The sequence below is a fragment of the Cyclopterus lumpus genome, chromosome 12 (genome assembly GCF_009769545.1).
Source record: "Cyclopterus lumpus isolate fCycLum1 chromosome 12, fCycLum1.pri, whole genome shotgun sequence".
In the NCBI taxonomy this organism is placed as follows: Eukaryota; Metazoa; Chordata; class Actinopteri; order Perciformes; family Cyclopteridae; genus Cyclopterus; species Cyclopterus lumpus.
The window spans coordinates 282,244-303,608 of NC_046977.1; the positions used below are offsets into that span (position 1 = coordinate 282,244).

General features: G+C 39.9%; 2 protein-coding genes across 4 annotated transcripts in view; one reads left to right on the plus strand and one right to left on the minus strand.

The window, feature by feature from the left end:
- Positions 1-15,719, plus strand: part of xpo7 (exportin 7) — a 35,287-nt gene extending 19,568 nt beyond the window's left edge. For 2 of the 3 annotated variants that reach the window (XM_034546469.1, XM_034546471.1), the window contains exons 15-28: positions 1,622-1,695; positions 1,787-1,867; positions 2,095-2,158; positions 2,840-2,948; positions 3,125-3,231; positions 7,026-7,114; positions 7,448-7,555; positions 7,630-7,712; positions 8,734-8,948; positions 9,027-9,165; positions 9,245-9,402; positions 13,251-13,349; positions 13,447-13,583; positions 14,238-15,719. In XM_034546469.1, the coding sequence (XP_034402360.1) occupies positions 1,622-1,695; positions 1,787-1,867; positions 2,095-2,158; positions 2,840-2,948; positions 3,125-3,231; positions 7,026-7,114; positions 7,448-7,555; positions 7,630-7,712; positions 8,734-8,948; positions 9,027-9,165; positions 9,245-9,402; positions 13,251-13,349; positions 13,447-13,583; positions 14,238-14,331 (1,557 nt within the window). In that variant the 3' untranslated portion in view covers positions 14,332-15,719. The remainder of the gene's footprint in view (positions 1-1,621; positions 1,696-1,786; positions 1,868-2,094; positions 2,159-2,839; positions 2,949-3,124; positions 3,232-7,025; positions 7,115-7,447; positions 7,556-7,629; positions 7,713-8,733; positions 8,949-9,026; positions 9,166-9,244; positions 9,403-13,250; positions 13,350-13,446; positions 13,584-14,237) is intronic. The other variant, XM_034546470.1, reaches the window with a different exon arrangement.
- A 130-nt stretch (positions 15,720-15,849) lies between these two features.
- On the minus strand, positions 15,850-18,582 carry pbdc1 (polysaccharide biosynthesis domain containing 1). The gene is made up of 6 exons (XM_034546472.1): positions 18,483-18,582; positions 17,986-18,051; positions 16,957-17,016; positions 16,742-16,882; positions 16,549-16,660; positions 15,850-16,462 (listed from the first exon to the last, which is right to left on the minus strand). The coding sequence occupies exons 1-6, from the start codon at positions 18,510-18,512 to the stop codon at positions 16,371-16,373; spliced, it is 501 nt and encodes a 166-aa protein (XP_034402363.1). The 5' UTR covers positions 18,513-18,582; the 3' UTR covers positions 15,850-16,370.
- Positions 18,583-21,365: the final 2,783 nt, after the last annotated feature.

Here is a 21,365-nt window from a genome sequence, read left to right on the forward strand (position 1 = left end):
GGGTTTGTGGCGGGTCTATAGCAGATCTTTAGTGGGTTTGTGGCGGGTCTTTAGTGGGTCTATAGCAGATCTTTAGTGGGTTTGTGGCGGGTCTATAGCAGATCTTTAGTGGGTTTGTGGCGGGTCTATAGCAGATCTTTAGTGGGTTTGTGGCATGTCTATAGCAGATCTTTAGTGGGTTTGTGGCATGTCTATAGCAGATCTTTAGTGGGTTTGTGGCGGGTCTATAGCAGATCTTTAGTGGGTTTGTGGCAGGTCTATAGCAGATCTTTAGTGGGTTTGTGGCATGTCTATAGCAGATCTTTAGTGGGTTTGTGGCAGGTCTATAGCAGATCTTTAGTGGGTTTGTGGCAGGTCTATAGCAGATCTTTAGTGGGTTTGTGGCGGGTCTTTAGTGGGTCTATAGCAGATCTTTAGTGGGTTTGTGGCGGGTCTATAGCAGATCTTTAGTGGGTTTGTGGCGGGTCTATAGCAGATCTTTAGTGGGTTTGTGGCATGTCTATAGCAGATCTTTAGTGGGTTTGTGGCATGTCTATAGCAGATCTTTAGTGGGTTTGTGGCATGTCTATAGCAGATCTTTAGTGGGTTTGTGGCATGTCTATAGCAGATCTTTAGTGGGTTTGTGGCGGGTCTATAGCAGATCTTTAGTGGGTTTGTGGCGGGTCTATAGCAGATCTTTAGTGGGTTTGTGGCAGGTCTATAGCAGATCTTTAGTGGGTTTGTGGCAGGTCTATAGCAGATCTTTAGTGGGTTTGTGGCGGGTCTATAGCAGATCTTTAGTGGGTTTGTGGCGGGTCTTTAGTGGGTCTATAGCAGATCTTTAGTGGGTTTGTGGCGGGTCTATAGCAGATCTTTAGTGGGTTTGTGGCGGGTCTATAGCAGATCTTTAGTGGGTTTGTGGCATGTCTATAGCAGATCTTTAGTGGGTTTGTGGCGGGTCTATAGCAGATCTTTAGTGGGTTTGTGGCGGGTCTATAGCAGATCTTTAGTGGGTTTGTGGCATGTCTATAGCAGATCTTTAGTGGGTTTGTGGCGGGTCTTTAGTGGGTCTTTGGCAGGACTTAAGTGGGATTATAGCAGGATTTTAGTGTCACAGCCGCTGGTCTTCAGTGTCGACCACAGCTTCTCTCGTGTCCCAAACATAAACCTTGACCTTTTCAGAAGATTCAGGTTGTTCAAAACACAAAACAGAACATAGAACCACAAAGTGAGGTGATGGGAAGCTCCAGGTCCTGAGAGAAGCTTACAGTGAACATGACACCGGAACCTTTGGGCCCCACTTCCTGTCCGATGAACCCCCACTTCTGTGACCTTCATTTACAAGTTAAATAACGGGGAGCCACGCTTATCGATACTCGGTTCTTCTACAAAGTCACAATATAGAGTTATTAATATCTCACTAGAAACAAATGTAAACAACACAAAGTATTATACATTTCTGAGTGAAGGTTATGGAGAACAGACATCTGTCATTCCGGTAGGCGACTGGATTAGGTTTCATTTTTGTTTACACGTTTACAGATGTGATAATTTTGTGGCTTTTTATTCGCAACAAGCACTAACTCAAATATTCTTCACTGTGTGTGTGTGTGTGTGTGTGTGTGTGTGTGTGTGTTTGCAGCTTTATCGACGACTATCAGAAGTTCTGGGGTTGAATGATGAGACGATGGTCCTCAGTGTCTTTATCGGGAAAATGTGAGTAATGGTTGTTTATTGTAGTTTTGTCGCTCTCATGAGAACCTTTAAACAAACAGGAAGTCTCATGTGATGTAAAACTGTCTTTCAGCATCACCAACCTGAAGTACTGGGGCCAGTGTGAACCGATCACCTCCAAGACACTCCAACTACTGAATGACCTCTCTTTAGGATATCCTTCATATTATTGATTGTACACTCATCAATATCACGCACACTCAACGTTTTTAAAAGTTCACTTTAGATTTGAAAGCGTGAAGAAATACCCCATTAATGATTATTGATTGTTTTCATGAACTAATGGTGTTTCTCCACCTTCTTCAAGAGTGAATGTGTATGAAGTATAAAATGTCCTGTCCCGACTTCCTGTCCGTTTCCTTCTTGACTTCCTGTTTGTACGTACAGCAGCGTGAGGAAGCTGGTGAAGCTAAGCGCTGTCCAGTTCATGTTGAACAACCACACTGTGAGTTTATGACCTCATCACTTCTTCTATGACATCATATCTAATGTTCCGTGTGTTTGATGACCTCATCACTTCTTCTATGACATCATATCTAATGTTCCGTGTGTTTGATGACCTCATCACCTCTTCTATGACATCATATCTAATGTTCCGTGTGTTTGATGACCTCATCAATACTCCTATAACATCATATCTAATGTTCCGTGTGTTTGATGACCTCATCACCTCTTCTATGACATCATATCTAATGTTCCGTGTGTTTGATGACCTCATCACCTCTTCTATGACATCATATCTAATGTTCCGTGTGTTTGATGACCTCATCACTTCTTCTATGACATCATATCTAATGTTCCGTGTGTTTGATGACCTCATCACCTCTTCTATGACATCATATCTAATGTTCTGTGTGTTTGATGACCTCATCACTTCTTCTATGACATCATATCTAATGTTCCGTGTGTTTGATGACCTCATCACCTCTTCTATGACATCATATCTAATGTTCCGTGTGTTTGATGACCTCATCACTTCTTCTATGACATCATATCTAATGTTCCGTGTGTTTGATGACCTCATCACCTCTTCTATGACATCATATCTAATGTTCTGTGTGTTTGATGACCTCATCACTTCTTCTATGACATCATATCTAATGTTCCGTGTGTTTGATGACCTCAGAGCGAACACTTCTCCTTCCTCGGCATCAACAACCAGTCGAATCTAAGCGACATGAGATGTCGGACCACCTTCTACACGGCTCTGGGGCGCCTGCTCATGGTGGACTTAGGTACTGCACACAGACGCAGAGACATCTCCAATAAAGAAATGTTTAAACTTTTACTTCCAAAATTGAATGAATTGATCCAAAGTAATATTGAGAGGAAAACAGAAGGAATAATGATTACTTTATCATTTATAAATCTCTCTCTCTCTCTCTCTCTCTCTCTCTCTCTCTCTCTCTAGGAGAAGATGAGGACCAGTTTGAACAGTTCATGCTTCCTCTGACGGCTGCGTTTGAAACTGTGGCTCAGATGTTAAGTACAAACACCTTCAACGAGCAGGAAGCCAAGGTAACACACACAGAAACTGAATGAAAGTGATGAAAGTAGATATGAATCTGATCCTCACGACCAACCAGATCAATACTTTAACTGTTCTAGAGCCTGTAACATAGACCAATATAACAGCCTGTAACATGGACCAATATAACAGCCTGTAACATAGACCAATATAACAGCCTGTAACATAGACCAATATAACAGCCTGTAACATGGACCAATATAACAGCCTGTAACATGGACCAATATAACAGCCTGTAACATAGACCAATATAACAGCCTGTAACATAGACCAATATAACAGCCTGTAACATGGACCAATATAACAGCCTGTAACATGGACCAATATAACAGCCTGTAACATGGACCAATATAACAGCCTGTAACATAGACCAATATAACAGCCTGTAACATGGACCAATATAACAGCCTGTAACATGGACCAATATAACAGCCTGTAACATGGACACATATAACAGACTGTAACATGGATACATTTAACAGCCTGTAACATGGATACATATAACAGCCTGTAACATGGATACATATAACAGCCTGTAACATGGACACATATAACAGCCTGTAACATGGACACATATAACAGCCTGTAACATGGATACATATAACAGCCTGTAACATGGATACATATAACAGCCTGTAACATGGATACATATAACAGCCTGTAACATGGATACATATAACAGCCTGTAACATGGATACACATAACAGCCTGTAACATGGATACATATAACAGCCTGTAACATGGATACATATAACAGCCTGTAACATGGATACACATAACAGCCTGTAACATGGATACATATAACAGCCTGTAACATGGATACACATAACAGACTGTAACATAGACGCATATAACAGCCTGTAACATGGATACATATAACAGACTGTAACATAGACACATATAACAGCCTGTAACATGGATACATATCACAGCCTGTAACATGGATACATATAACAGCCTGTAACATGGATACATATAACAGCCTGTAACATGGACCAATATAACAGCCTGTAACATGGACACATATAACAGACTGTAACATGGATACATATAACAGCCTGTAACATGGATACATATAACAGACTGTAACATAGACACATATAACAGCCTGTAACATGGATACATATAACAGCCTGTAACATGGATACATATAACAGCCTGTAACATGGACCAATATAACAGTCTGTAACATAGATACATATAACAGCCTGTAACATCGATACATATAACAGCCTGTAACATAGACGCATATAACAGCCTGTAACATCGATACATATAACAGCCTGTAACATGGATACATATAACAGCCTGTAACATGGATACATATAACAGCCTATAACATGGATATATATAACAGCCTGTAACATGGATACATATAACAGCCTGTAACATGGATACATATAACAGACTGTAACATAGACGCATATAACAGACTGTAACATGGATACATATAACAGCCTGTAACATGGATACATATAACAGCCTGTAACATGGATACATATAACAGCCTATAACATGGATATATATAACAGCCTGTAACATGGATACATATAACAGCCTGTAACATGGATACATATAACAGCCTGTAACATGGATACATATAACAGCCTGTAACATGGATACATATAACAGACTGTAACATGGATACATATAACAGCCTGTAACATGGATACATATAACAGCCTGTAACATGGACCAATATAACAGCCTGTAACATGGACCAATATAACAGCCTGTAACATAGACCAATATAACAGCCTGTAACATGGACACATATAACAGCCTGTAACATGGATACATATAACAGACTGTAACATGGATACATATAACAGCCTGTAACATGGATACATATAACAGCCTGTAACATGGATACATATAACAGCCTGTAACATGGACCAATATAACAGCCTGTAACATGGATACATATAACAGCCTGTAACATGGACCAATATAACAGCCTGTAACATGGACCAATATAACAGCCTGTAACATAGACCAATATAACAGCCTGTAACATGGACACATATAACAGCCTGTAACATGGACCAATATAACAGCCTGTAACATGGACCAATATAACAGCCTGTAACATGGATACATATAACAGCCTGTAACATGGATACATATAACAGACTGTAACATGGATACATATAACAGCCTGTAACATGGATACATATAACAGCCTGTAACATGGACCAATATAACAGCCTGTAACATGGACCAATATAACAGCCTGTAACATAGACCAATATAACAGCCTGTAACATGGACACATATAACAGCCTGTAACATGGATACATATAACAGCCTGTAACATGGATACATATAACAGCCTGTAACATGGATACATATAACAGCCTGTAACATGGACCAATATAACAGCCTGTAACATGGATACATATAACAGCCTGTAACATGGACCAATATAACAGCCTGTAACATGGACCAATATAACAGCCTGTAACATAGACCAATATAACAGCCTGTAACATGGACACATATAACAGCCTGTAGCATGGACCAATATAACAGCCTGTAACATGGATACATATAACAGCCTGTAACATGGATATATATAACAGCCTGTAACATGGACACATATAACAGCCTGTAACATGGACCAATATAACAGCCTGTAACATGGACCAATATAACAGCCTGTAACATGGATACATATAACAGCCTGTAACATGGACCAATATAACAGCCTGTAACATGGACCAATATAACAGCCTGTAACATGGATACATATAACAGCCTGTAACATGGACCAATATAACAGCCTGTAACATGGACCAATATAACAGCCTGTAACATGGACCAATATAACAGCCTGTAACATAGACCAATATAACAGCCTGTAACATAGACCAATATAACAGCCTGTAACATGGATACATATAACAGCCTGTAACATGGACCAATATAACAGCCTGTAACATGGATACATATAACAGCCTGTAACATAGACCAATATAACAGCCTGTAACATAGACCAATATAACAGCCTGTAACATGGATACATATAACAGCCTGTAACATGGACCAATATAACAGCCTGTAACATGGACCAATATAACAGCCTGTAACATGGATACATATAACAGCCTGTAACATGGACCAATATAACAGCCTGTAACATTGACCAATATAACAGCCTGTAACATAGACCAATATAACAGCCTGTAACATGGATACATATAACAGCCTGTAACATGGACCAATATAACAGCCTGTAACATGGATACATATAACAGCCTGTAACATAGACCAATATAACAGCCTGTAACATGGATACATATAACAGCCTGTAACATGGACCAATATAACAGCCTGTAACATGGATACATATAACAGCCTGTAACATGGACCAATATAACAGCCTGTAACATGGACCAATATAACAGCCTGTAACATAGACCAATACAACAGCCTGTAACATAGACCAATATAACAGCCTGTAACATGGACCAAGATGTGAAATTGGTTCAAGTTCATTCTTGTAATGTCAAAATCTTTCTCCAAGTTCATTTAAAATGGTTTATAAAGAGAAACCTGATGAATTAAAATATGTTTCTTTACTTTTGTGTTATTAAACACTGTTTTAAGCATCTGTAACATATAATAATGACAAATATTTGCCAGATTTGGAAAGTTACATTTCTCCACTGCAATATTTGATGATAAAGATTGATTGTTGAGTCACTGGATGTGTTTAGATTCCTCTTTCTGTCCAGAGAGGAGTTTTATTCTGAAAGGGTTCTTCTTCTCTGGTTTCCTGTAGAGGACTCTGGTGGGTCTGGTCCGAGACCTGCGGGGCATCGCCTTCGCCTTCAACGCCAAGACCAGTTTCATGATGCTCTTTGATTGGATGTATCCTCACCGCGGTCATGTGACCTGAGAGCATCACATATACACACACACACACACGCACACTGATATATATATATATATATATATATATATATATATATATAAACAGTAAAGAATATGAACTATGTTAATCCACTATAACTGTATTGTTTATTTATATTTCACAGATATTGTTTTTTATATTTATGTATTTGTATACATTTATTTTATACATATTTCTTTTAACATATTTATATATCTATTTGTGTATAGATCTGTTTTATTTCATTTAGTTATATACATCTCTTTAAACAGCGTGTGCCCTTTTGAGAGCTCCTTAACGCAGCGCTGCAGATATCCCGCCTACATGCCCATCCTGCAGAGAGCCATCGAGCTCTGGTACCACGACCCAGCATGCACCACTCCGGTCCTCAAGCTAATGGCCGAGCTGGTCCACAACAGGTAGACCTTCATTTCTAGAATCCCTCCGTCCATCCTTGAGACTGATTATTGATTATTGTCTGTTTGTCACGTAGATCCCAGAGGCTTCAGTTCGACGTGTCGTCGCCGAACGGCATCCTGCTGTTCAGAGAAACCAGCAAGATGATCACAACCTACGGTACTACGGGGGCCCAGAGGGGCCAACACGCTCAAACCGATCAGAGCCCCACTGACGGCGCTTATCAATATTTTCACAAGGGGTCCTTAAATCTGTTTTATTTAATTTAGTATGGAATGTTTGAGATTCTTACACAGATACATAATCAATACCAACTATGGATGAACATCATTTAACATTGTACCTCTAAAATAATCCAATACTTTGTCATATTTCGCTCCTCATCATAAAATATAATTTACAATAAAAGTTTAATTATTTCTATGATTATTGATTATATCATCAGCGTATAACTTAATATAACACTCTCCCATCCTGAAGAAATTCAATAGATGACTGATATCAGATCCACTAGTTATTTTAATAATGTCATGATTACCATTATGTTTTTAATGTTTAGAAAATACATTCAAAATACATTGGGCTGCACGGTGGTGTAGTGGCTAGCACTGTCGCCTCACAGCAAGAGGGCCGCGGGTTCGATTCCCGGTCGGAGCGGTCCTTCTGTGTGGAGTTTGCATGTTCTCCCCGTGGCAGCGTGGGTTCTCTCCGGGCTCTCCGGCTTCCTCCCACAGTCCAAAGACATGCTGCAGGTTCATTGATCTCTAAATGTCCCATAGGTGTGAATGTGAGAGTGAATGGTTGTATGTCCCTACATGTGCCCTCGATGGACTGGCGGCCTGTCCAGGGTGTCCCCTGCCTTCGCCCTATGTCAGCTGGGATAGGCTCCAGCGCCCCGCGACCCGTATTGAAAATGGATGGATGGATGGAAAATACATTCATGTCATAAAAACTATTTGTTGAATAATTACATACTTCAGGACTGAATCGTTTTTTTATTTTGTTATGATTATTATACGATAACAAAGGCCCCGGTGAGTCCATAAATAATAATATAATAATAAAACAATATATTATATAAAATAATGTATTATATCGTATAATAATACATTGTGTTATATTAAATACTATATTATAATTTATTGATATATAAAATAATATATTTTTGAACTTCCTGCAGGAAACCGCATCCTGACGCTGGGAGAAGTCCCGAAGGACCAGGTCTACGGCGTGAAGCTGAAGGGCGTCAGCGTGTGCTTCGCCATGCTGAAGGCGGTGCTCAGCGGGAACTACGTCAACTTCGGAGTCTTCCGTCTGTACGGGGACGACGCTCTGGACAACGCCCTCCAGACCTTCATCAAACTGCTGCTGTCCATCCCGCACAGCGACCTTCTGGTGAGTTCAGGGTCTCAGACCCTGGTGGGTTACCCGGCTGAACCAGAACCAGAACCCTGACTCTTCCTGTCCCTGCAGGACTACCCGAAGCTCAGCCAGTCCTTCTACTCGCTGCTGGAGGTTCTGACTCAGGACCACATGAACTTCATCGCCAGTCTGGAGCCTCACGTGGTCATGTACATCCTGTCCTCCATATCCGAGGGGCTCACGGCGCTCGGTGAGACGCTCGCAGGTCCACGGTCAGTTCTCAGGGTCGCGTGACGTGAGCACCTCCATTCATTGTGTGTGCGTTTCAGATACGATGGTGTGCACGGGATGCTGCTCCAGTCTGGACCACATCGTCACCTACCTGTTCAAGCAGCTGTCCCGGTCCACGAAGAAGAGGCCGGCTCCCATGGCCTCGGACGACCGCTTCCTCCACATCATGCAGCAGCACCCGGAGATGATCCAGCAGGTCAGAGCAGACCGCCGGGTATCATGGGAGTTCTTAGGGTCCCTTTTAGTGCAGTGGTTCTCAACTGGTCTGGCTACGGGACCCACCATCACCCCTGAATGACAAGCTGAGACCCAAATCGAGGAACATTTTCAACTTGATTCAATGAAAAAATAACCTTTTTTTTAAATACTCGAGAGCATTCATGCACAAACGTGAAATAAAAAAAACTCCTGAGAAACCTTATCAGGAACAACATTGTGCTCTGAATCAAATGAAACCACTCACTTCAACATGAGGCGTAACACTGACATAGTAGTGTAGTAGTGAGGTCATAGTAGTGAGGTCATAGTGAGTAGTGAGGTCATAGTAGTGAGGTCATAGTGAGTAGTGAGGTCATGCTCAGTGTAGTAGTGAGGTCATAGTGAGTAGTGAGGTCATAGTAGTGAGGTCATAGTGGGTAGTGAAGTCATAGTGGGTAGTGAAGTCATAGTGAGTAGTGAAGTCATAGTGGGTAGTGAAGTCATAGTGAGTAGTGAGGTCATAGTGGGTAGTGAAGTCATAGTGAGTAGTGAAGTCATAGTGAGTAGTGAAGTCATAGTGAGTAGTGAAGTCATAGTGAGTAGTGAAGTCATAGTGAGTAGTGAAGTCATAGTGAGTAGTGAAGTCATAGTGGGTAGTGAAGTCATAGTGAGTAGTGAAGTCATAGTGGGTAGTGAAGTCATAGTGAGTAGTGAAGTCATAGTGAGTAGTGAAGTCATAGTGAGTAGTGAAGTCATAGTGGGTAGTGAGGTCATAGTAGTGAAGTCATAGTGGGTAGTGAAGTCATAGTGAGTAGTGAAGTCATAGTGGGTAGTGAAGTCATAGTGAGTAGTGAAGTCATAGTGGGTAGTGAGGTCATAGTGAGTAGTGAAGTCATAGTGGGTAGTGAAGTCATAGTGGGTAGTGAAGTCATAGTGAGTAGTGAAGTCATAGTGAGTAGTGAAGTCATAGTGGGTAGTGAAGTCATAGTGAGTAGTGAAGTCATAGTGGGTAGTGAGGTCATAGTGAGTAGTGAAGTCATAGTGGGTAGTGAGGTCATAGTGAGTAGTGAAGTCATAGTGAGTAGTGAAGTCATAGTGAGTAGTGAGGTCATAGTGAGTAGTGAAGTCATAGTGGGTAGTGAAGTCATAGTGAGTAGTGAAGTCATAGTGAGTAGTGAAGTCATAGTGGGTAGTGAAGTCATAGTGAGTAGTGAAGTCATAGTGAGTAGTGAAGTCATAGTGAGTAGTGAAGTCATAGTGGGTAGTGAGGTCATAGTAGTGAAGTCATAGTGAGTAGTGAAGTCATAGTGGGTAGTGAAGTCATAGTGAGTAGTGAAGTCATAGTGGGTAGTGAAGTCATAGTGGGTAGTGAAGTCATAGTGAGTAGTGAAGTCATAGTGAGTAGTGAAGTCATAGTGAGTAGTGAAGTCATAGTGGGTAGTGAAGTCATAGTGGGTAGTGAGGTCATAGTGGGTAGTGAGGTCATAGTGAGTAGTGAAGTCATAGTGGGTAGTGAAGTCATAGTGGGTAGTGAAGTCATAGTGAGTAGTGAAGTCATAGTGAAGTCATAGTGAGTAGTGAAGTCATAGTGGGTAGTGAGGTCATAGTGAGTAGTGAAGTCATAGTGGGTAGTGAGGTCATAGTGAGTAGTGAAGTCATAGTGAGTAGTGAAGTCATAGTGAGTAGTGAAGTCATAGTGAAGTCATAGTGAGTAGTGAAGTCATAGTGGGTAGTGAGGTCATAGTGAGTAGTGAAGTCATAGTGGGTAGTGAAGTCATAGTGGGTAGTGAAGTCATAGTGAGTAGTGAAGTCATAGTGGGTAGTGAAGTCATAGTGGGTAGTGAAGTCATAGTGAGTAGTGAAGTCATAGTGAGTAGTGAAGTCATAGTGGGTAGTGAAGTCATAGTGAGTAGTGAAGTCATAGTGAGTAGTGAAGTCATAGTGAGTAGTGAAGTCATAGTGGGTAGTGAAGTCATAGTGGGTAGTGAAGTCATAGTGAGTAGTGAAGTCATAGTGGGTAGTGAAGTCATAGTGAGTAGTGAAGTCATAGTGAAGTCATAGTGAGTAGTGAAGTCATAGTGGGTAGTGAAGTCATAGTGGGTAGTGAAGTCATAGTGAGTAGTGAAGTCATAGTGGGTAGTGAAGTCATAGTGGGTAGTGAAGTCATAGTGGGTAGTGAAGTCATAGTGGGTAGTGAAGTCATAGTGGGTAGTGAAGTCATAGTGGGTAGTGAAGTCATAGTGAGTAGTGAAGTCATAGTGAGTAGTGAAGTCATAGTGAAGTCATAGTGAGTAGTGAAGTCATAGTGGGTAGTGAAGTCATAGTGGGTAGTGAAGTCATAGTGGGTAGTGAAGTCATAGTGAGTAGTGAAGTCATAGTGGGTAGTGAAGTCATAGTGAGTAGTGAAGTCATAGTGGGTAGTGAAGTCATAGTGGGTAGTGAAGTCATAGTGGGTAGTGAAGTCATAGTGGGTAGTGAAGTCATAGTGGGTAGTGAAGTCATAGTGAGTAGTGAAGTCATAGTGGGTAGTGAAGTCATAGTGGGTAGTGAAGTCATAGTGGGTAGTGAAGTCATAGTGGGTAGTGAAGTCATAGTGGGTAGTGAAGTCATAGTGGGTAGTGAAGTCATAGTGAGTAGTGAAGTCATAGTGGGTAGTGAAGTCATAGTGGGTAGTGAAGTCATAGTGAGTAGTGAAGTCATAGTGAGTAGTGAAGTCATAGTGGGTAGTGAAGTCATAGTGAGTAGTGAAGTCATAGTGGGTAGTGAGGTCATAGTGAGTAGTGAGGTCATAGTGAGTAGTGAAGTCATAGTGAGTAGTGAAGTCATAGTGGGTAGTGAGGTCATAGTGAGTAGTGAAGTCATAGTGAGTAGTGAAGTCATAGTGGGTAGTGAAGTCATAGTGGGTAGTGAAGTCATAGTGAGTAGTGAGGTCATAGTGAGTAGTGAGGTCATAGTGGGTAGTGAGGTCATAGTGAGTAGTGAGGTCATAGTGGGTAGTGAAGTCATAGTGAGTAGTGAAGTCATAGTGGGTAGTGAAGTCATAGTGGGTAGTGAAGTCATAGTGAGTAGTGAAGTCATAGTGGGTAGTGAAGTCATAGTGAGTAGTGAAGTCATAGTGGGTAGTGAAGTCATAGTGGGTAGTGAAGTCATAGTGAGTAGTGAAGTCATAGTGAGTAGTGAAGTCATAGTGGGTAGTGAAGTCATAGTGAGTAGTGAAGTCATAGTGGGTAGTGAGGTCATAGTGAGTAGTGAGGTCATAGTGAGTAGTGAAGTCATAGTGAGTAGTGAAGTCATAGTGGGTAGTGAGGTCATAGTGAGTAGTGAAGTCATAGTGAGTAGTGAAGTCATAGTGGGTAGTGAAGTCATAGTGGGTAGTGAAGTCATAGTGAGTAGTGAGGTCATAGTGAGTAGTGAGGTCATAGTGGGTAGTGAGGTCATAGTGAGTAGTGAGGTCATAGTGGGTAGTGAAGTCATAGTGAGTAGTGAAGTCATAGTGGGTAGTGAAGTCATAGTGAGTAGTGAAGTCATAGTGAGTAGTGAAGTCATAGTGGGTAGTGAAGTCATAGTGAGTAGTGAAGTCATAGTGGGTAGTGAAGTCATAGTGAGTAGTGAAGTCATAGTGGGTAGTGAGGTCATAGTGAGTAGTGAGGTCATAGTGGGTAGTGAGGTCATAGTGAGTAGTGAAGTCATAGTGGGTAGTGTCACTTCAACATGAAATGTAACACTGACAGACCTGAGTCTGGAGGAACTAATGACAAGAGAACTGGGGATGTTTTTAAAAGTCTGACCACCGCAGGAGAGAACTGACTTGTTGTTGTTGTTGTTGTTGTTGTTGTTGTTGAGCAGATGCTTTCCACCGTGTTAAACATCATCATCTTCGAGGACTGCAGGAACCAGTGGTCCATGTCTCGGCCTCTGCTCGGCCTCATCCTGCTCAACGAGAAGGTGTGTGTGTGTGTGTGTATTACCAACGTGTGTGTATATTACCATTGTGTGTGTGTGTGTATATTACCAACGTGTGTGTGTGTGTGTGTGTGTGTGGTTCCTCCAGTACTTTGCTGACCTGAGGAACAGCATTGTGAACAGTCAGCCTCCAGAGAAACAACAAGCAATGCATTTGTGCTTTGAGAACCTGATGGAGGGAATCGAACGGAACCTGCTGACGAAGAACCGGGACAGGTCTGTCTGTCTGTCTGTCTGTCTGTCTGTCTCTATCTCTCTGCCTGTCTGTCTGTCTGTCTGTCTGTCTCTATCTCTCTGCCTGTCTGTCTGTCTGTCTGTCTCTATCTGTCTGTCTGTCTGTCTGTCTGTCTCTATCTCTCTGTCTGTCTGTCTGTCTCTATCTCTCTGTCTGTCTGTCTGTCTGTCTGTCTCTATCTGTCTGTCTGTCTGTCTGTCTGTCTCTATCTCTCTGCCTGTCTGTCTGTCTGTCTGTCTCTATCTGTCTGTCTGTCTGTCTCTATCTGTCTGTCTGTCTGTCTGTCTGTCTCTATCTCTCTGCCTGTCTGTCTGTCTCTATCTGTCTGTCTGTCTGTCTCTATCTCTCTGCCTGTCTGTCTGTCTGTCTGTCTCTATCTCTCTGCCTGTCTGTCTGTCTGTCTGTCTCTATCTGTCTGTCTGTCTGTCTGTCTCTATCTCTCTGCCTGTCTGTCTGTCTCTATCTGCCTGTCTGTCTGTCTCTATCTGTCTGTCTGTCTGTCTGTCTCTATCTGTCTGTCTCTATCTCTCTGCCTGTCTGTCTCTCTCTCTGTTGGACTAGACAATGTATTGATCAGAGATCATTTAATAAATGTGTTTCTAATAGCATCATAACAACAACCTGTCTGTCTGCAGGTTCACTCAGAACCTGTCTGTCTTCAGGAGGGAGGTGAACGACAGCATGAAGAACTCGACGTACGGCGTCAACAGCAACGACATGATGAGCTGACATTCCAGAGAGGAGCCCCCACACCCCCCCCACCCGCGGGATCGTTGGTTAACTCCGCCTCCTTTTTGATATAAGCATATATAAATATATACAGATCTATTTTAAAGCGATGGTCGCCTCGTCTGGCTGTTCTAACGGGGGTGGGGGTGGGGGGGCAGGAAGTGGGGGGGTAAAGGTTGTAATCCGCTTCTGCTGCCTTGTATAGAAACAGAAAACACGTGTACATTTCTTTTGGTAACGTTTTGAACTGTTTATAACGATTTCAACACAAAGAGACGAAGAAAAAGTTACAAAAAAACAACCGTGTGATTGAGCTTTTTACAGTGTAGCGAGTTAGTGCACCTGTCTGTCTGCGTGGGGGGGCTCCACAGGAAGTGGGGGGGCGGGGGCACACACACTAACAAAGGGAGTCAGAGCGTCCATGTTGTACATTTTAATAAAGTCTCTGAAGGGATGTTAATATCCTGAGCAGCAGACAGGTTCAAGGGACAGTCTGCCTGTCTACCTACCTGTCTGCCTGTCTACCTAACTGTCTGCCTGTCTGTCTGTCTGTCTCACTCACAAAGACACATTCACATTTTCCTCTTTAGTTTAATTTCTTCTCGCAAACTGAATCGTTTTAAAATATTTTCACATTTTAACGACTCGCCGGTCCAGAAACTGAAATGAGACGAAACAATTCATGGAAGCAGAAATCAAAGACGCTATTGATCCTTTATTATATTTATAGCACTAATTATTTTCTCAATGAATCTATAAAATGTCAGATTCCCAAAGCAGAAGTATTAAATGTCTCGTTTTGACCCAGAAGGAAAAGATGTAAATCCTCTTGTTTTGATGAATCACCTGAAGAAAGCTGCTGATCATTCTCACTTTAGTCGACTCGGTAGACCCGGTCCTGGTTCTGGTCCACCTGTCTGCATCATGGTCTCAGCTCGTCCCCCTTCTGGACCGCCGGGTGCAGTTTCCACCATTTTGTTTACACTCTGGATTCCTTGGACCAGGTTTTGGGACTGCCCCCCCTTGTAGGTCCTGCAGCAGAGTCCTTCTTGGTGTGTGTGTGTGTGTGTGTGTGTGAGAGCGTGTGTGTGTGTGTGTGTGTGTGTGTGTTGTGTGTGTGTGTGTGTGTGTGTGTGTGGCGTCTCATGGTGCTGCGAACCCACAATGGAGCTCAAACAGGTCTGAAGGAACCAGAAGGCTCTGAAGACCTGAACGTGTACAGAGAGAAGCGGACCGGAGTCTCTGAGCAACTAGTTGCTCCACGATGTTGCTGCTAACTGTTTGTGACAACTGGCTCATTGTCTGTCCTGAGGTGGACGCTGGGTCCTAGAGTCCGTCTCCTACGTTGTGTTCGCATCGTGACTGCAAATAAACCTCATCAGTTTTTACTCCTCGGCTCAGTCTTCATGTTTAAATGTGATATTACTCATAAGCATCCCTAATCAATACTTTAATCATTATTGAATCAGTATTCATTTTGATTCAACGGGGTTATTAATAATAATTGTATACAATATATTCAGAAAAATGCAGACTTTATTTGTGGTTTCCACGGTTACAAGAAAATAAAACAAACTACTGTAAATACAAAATGATTCGGAACAAAGTCTGGTCCTGAGCAGGCTGGAGGGTTACTGGGAAAAGGGTTACTGGTTGGTGGGTGGGTTACTGGGAAAAGGGTTACTGGTTGGTGGGTGGGTTACTGGGAGGGTTGTTACTGGTTGGTGGGTGGGTTACTGGGAGGGTTGTTACTGGTTGGTGGGTGGGTTACTGGGTGGAGGGTTACTGGTTGGTGGGTGGGTTACTGGGAGGGTTGTTACTGGTTGGTGGGTGGGTTACTGGGTGGAGGGTTACTGGTTGGTGGGTGGGTTACTGGGAGGGTTGTTACTGGTTGGTGGGTGGGTTACTGGGAGGGTTGTTACTGGTTGGTGGGTGGGTTACTGGGAGGGTTGTTACTGGTTGGTGGGTGGGTTACTGGGTGGAGGGTTACTGGTTGGTGGGTGGGTTACTGGGTGGAGGGTTACTGGTTCTTTTTGAGACTAGCTCTTTGACCGGTTGGACAGGAACACAGTGTTGTTGTCACCTTCTCGGTTTCGGGCGACTTCAACAGCAAAGAACTGAGTCCTGGTGGCTGTAGACAGAGAAACATTCATTTATTGTTGTTGTTAATAGTAATAATAATAATCATAATGTTTCCCCAGCGAGGTACTAACGGACCAAAGATGGTGTTCTCCTCGGTGTAATCTTTTTCACAGTCCAGACGGAGCAGAGTGCCGTAGTTGAAATCCTCGATGAGTCCTTCAAAGCGGTTGCAGAATGGACGCCACGTCTGACCGTTCAATAACAAAAAGATTAAATACGTGTCGCCTGGTTTAGTGACATAAAGCTGTTACAAATCAAATGTAATGACCTCCTTGGCCTCCTCAGACTTCAAGTCCTCGGCCTTCAGCCGCTTGATGTCCAGCTTCTTGAACGTTCCTCTGAAGTCAGCGTAGATGTCATCGTCCAGCTTCGTCAGTTTCAGGAACTTTGGATCGACTGAAGAAATGAGCTGAAGACGGAAGAGTTTCAGTTCCTCTGTTGGTGATTATATATATATATGTGTATGTATAAAAGAGGACTCACGTTGAAGTAGACCTCGGCGTGGTTGTAGGCCTTCATCGCCCACATGACTTCCAGCCGTGGCTGAAAGAAGAAGGCGGAAAGGTCAGAAGGTACTGGGGCTGACTGGCGGTTGTATTTAAGCCCAGTGCATGCTGGGAGATATCTCTACAACTTCTTCTTCATCGTGGGGAGAAAATGTGAAGTGACAGGAAACAGTTTGTCTTGAACCTGCAGTCTGAAATAAATATATATATATATATATATACATATATATATATATGTATATATATATATATATATATACACATATATATATGTATACATATATATATACATATATATATATATACATATATATATATATATATACATATATATATACATATACATATATATATATATACACATATACATATATATATATACATATATGTATATATATATACATACATATATATATGTATATATATATATACATATATATATATATACACATATATATATATACATATATATATACATACATATATATATATATGTATATATATATATACATATATATATACATATATATATATATATATATATATATATACATACATACGCCAACATTACCAGTAGTAAGATGTGTAATTGAGGTACATTATATATACGCCAATACTACCAATATAATTAATACGAATAAATAGATGTAATAAATTGATTCAATAATAAATAAATACATTTAATAATAATCAATTGAATCATAAATACATTTAAAAAATGAATAGATTTAATAATAAATAAATAGATTTAATAATAAATAAATAGATTTCATTATAAATACCTTGATTTAATAATAAAAAATAAAGCTGCTAACGTCACAAATACACATTAATAGTTGTCCTTCTGGAACTGCACATGTGTACATTCTCTACTTTAATACATATTCCTGATTAATACTGAAGTTACATATTTACTGCAAACATCAGTGTGTAGTACTTTTACTTCAGATGTGAATACTTCCTCCACCACTGAGAATAAATATGAAATATGAAGACAAACACTTACGTCGTTCCCATAAGCCTCTGCTGGGAGAGACAGCGCATGTGCAGCTGCTGAGGCTCCGCCCACTCCCTGTGAACCCAGAACTCACGTCACTACATGCTTTATTATATATATAGTAGTTCTATAATTAATATCGATAAAAGGAATATTCATAAAAATGCAAGGAATATTCATATAAATAAAAGAAGCTACGTTGTTTATTTATTCGTGTTCTAATGCAAAATGGGTCTCGTTCATCTAGAAAATGACCCCAAATGAACTTAAACAATACACTTTAAACAAGATAAGCTAGACCCTCATGACGTCACAGTTGTGACGTCTTGAGAACACGTGTTTCCCTATCATCTAGCTAGCATTAGTGCCGCTAGCTCCATGTGACGCTGCGGTCAACCGTTAAACTGTTTATCTCTCAGACTGGTGTCTGAGTGTTTGGTGAAGCCAAAAGCTGATACACGTTTTAATAAGATAGAAGAAGACGTTAGAGAGCACGTGATTCCTACCAGAGAGGCCAGCATATCATCCGACGCCATTTCGCTCAACCAAAGATCGTATTTAAAATTAAGATGCACTACTACGCATGCGCGTTTCGTTCTAGGTAATCTCCCAAGAGCAATAGCGAGGAAACACAACAGCAGAGATAATATATGATATATAATACAAATATGAAATATATTATTGTATATTTATTGTTAAAATATGTGTCTTTATTCTGTTTATGGATCCCTAGTGCTCATTACAGTAGCAAACCATTGTAGGCGCAATATCATCTAACGGAGTGAACCATCGTCTTTTTAAAAATGTTTTTACTCTGTGCTGAATTTTGACTGCTCGGGGCTGTCACGAGATTTAAAGGGCCAGTGTCACAGTTAAAGACCAAAACAAATATACAAATTCTCAGAAATCGCCAACAAATGTAACTTTTTAAAATGATGTACCAGAATGTATTTTACTAGTTTATACTTTGAATAACTTTTGTGCACAATTTAAAGAATATATTAATATAAGATAAAACAAGATATTCCTTTAGTAGTCCCGCAGTGGGGAAATGTACAGGAGTAAAAAGACAAATAGTAAAGAAACAAAAACAAAAACAAGTGATATAAATAATAAACAGTAAAGACAACAGGGGGCACAGGAGCTGCACAGAGCTGCATGGGGTGTTGTCCATCATCCTCCTGTCTCCCACCACCTCCACCCAGCACACTGCTATATACATATACATATATGCACACACACATACGTATATATATATATATATATATATATATATATATATATATATGTATATATATACACCCCAGCACACTGCTATATACATATATACACACACACATACGTATATATATATATATATATATATATATATATATATATATATATATATATCGGCCTGTCCAGGGTGTCCCCTGCCTTCGCCCTATGTCAGCTGGGATAGGCTCCAGCGCCCCGGCGACCCTAATGAGGATAAGCGGTATTGAAAATGGATGGATGGATGGATATATATATATATATATATATATATATACACCCCAGCACACTGCTATATACATATACATACACACACACACACACACACACATTACATTAAATGACATTTAGCTGATGCTTTTATCCAAAGCGAGTTACAATAAGTGAATTCAACCATGAGTCCAAACTCAGAACAACAAGAATGGAGAAAGTACAATTTCTTCAAGAAAGCCAAACTACAACAATATCATAAGTAATACCATAAGTAATACCATAGGTAATGCCATAGTAAAACCATAAGTAAAACCGTAAGTAATACCATAGGTAATGCCATAGTAAAACCATAAGTAAAACCATAAGTAATACCATAAGTATTACCATAAGTAATACCATAAGTAAAACCATAAGTAATACCATAGGTAATACCATAGTAATACCATAAGTAATACCATAAGTAATACCATAGTAAAACCATAAGTAAAACCATAAGTAATACCGTAAGTAATACCATAGGTAATACCATAAGTAATACCATAAGTAATACCATAAGTAATACCATAGTAAAACCATAAGTAAAACCATAAGTAATACCATAAGTAATACCATAGGTAATGCCATAGTAAAACCATAAATAATACCATAAGTAATACCATAGTAAAACCATAAGTAAAACCATAAGTAATACCATAAGTAATACCATAGTAATACCATAGTAAAACCATAAGTAATACCATAAGTAATACCATAAGTAATACCATAGTAAAACCATAAGTAATACCATAAGTAATACCATAGGTAATGCCATAGTAAAACCATAAGTAATACCATAAGTAATACCATAGTAAAACCATAAGTAAAACCATAAGTAATACCATAAGTAATACCATAGTAAAACCATAAGTAAAACCATAAGTAAAACCATAAGTAAAACCATAAGTAATACCATAGGTAATACCATAAGTAATACCATAAGTAATACCATAGGTAATACCATAAGTAATATCATAGTAAAACCATAAGTAAAACCATGAGTAATACCATAAGTAATACCATAGTAAAACCATAAGTAAAACCATGAGTAAAACCATAAGTAATACCATAGGTAATACCATAAGTAATACCATAGTAAAACCATAAGTAATACCATAAGTAAAACCATAAGTAATACCATAGGTAATACCATAAGTAATACCATAGTAAAACCATAAGTAAAACCATAAGTAATACCATAAGTAATACCATAGGTAATACCGTAGTAATACCATAAGTAATACCATAGGTAATACCGTAGTAATAACATAAGTAATACCATAAGTAATACCATAGGTAGTACCATAAGTAATACCATAGTAAAACCATAAGTAAAACCATAAGTAATACCATAAGTAATACCATAGGTAATACCATAGTAATACCATAAGTAATACCATAGTAAAACCATAAGTAATACCATAAGTAATACCATAAGTAAAACCATAAGTAATACCATAGTAAAACCATAAGTAATACCATAAGTAATACCATAAGTAATACCATAGTAAAACCATAAGTAATACCATAAGTAATACCATAGTAAAACCATAAGTAATACCATAAGTAATACCATAGGTAATACCATAAATAATACCATAGTAAAACCATAAGTAAAACCATAAGTAATACCATAGGTAATACCGTAGTAATACCATAAGTAATACCATAAGTAATACCATAAGTAATACCATAAGTAATACCATAAGTAAAACCATAAGTAATACCATAAGTAATACCATAGGTAATACCGTAGTAATACCATATGTAATACCATAAGTAATACCATAAGTAATACCATAGTAAAACCATAAGTAATACCATAAGTAAAACCATAAGTAATACCATGAATAATACCATAAGTAATACCATAGTAAAACCATAAG

Bases quoted from the DNA above. Each gene is read 5' to 3' on its own strand.
- pbdc1 (XM_034546472.1), bottom strand. From the start codon at position 18,512: ATGGCGTCGGATGATATGCTGGCCTCTCTG. The intron at 18,052-18,482 runs GTAGGAATCACG...CTGGGTTCACAG, and splicing joins ATGATATGCTGGCCTCTCTG to GGAGTGGGCGGAGCCTCAGC. The intron at 17,017-17,985 runs GTAAGTGTTTGT...TTCTTCTTTCAG, and splicing joins CAGAGGCTTATGGGAACGAC to CCACGGCTGGAAGTCATGTG.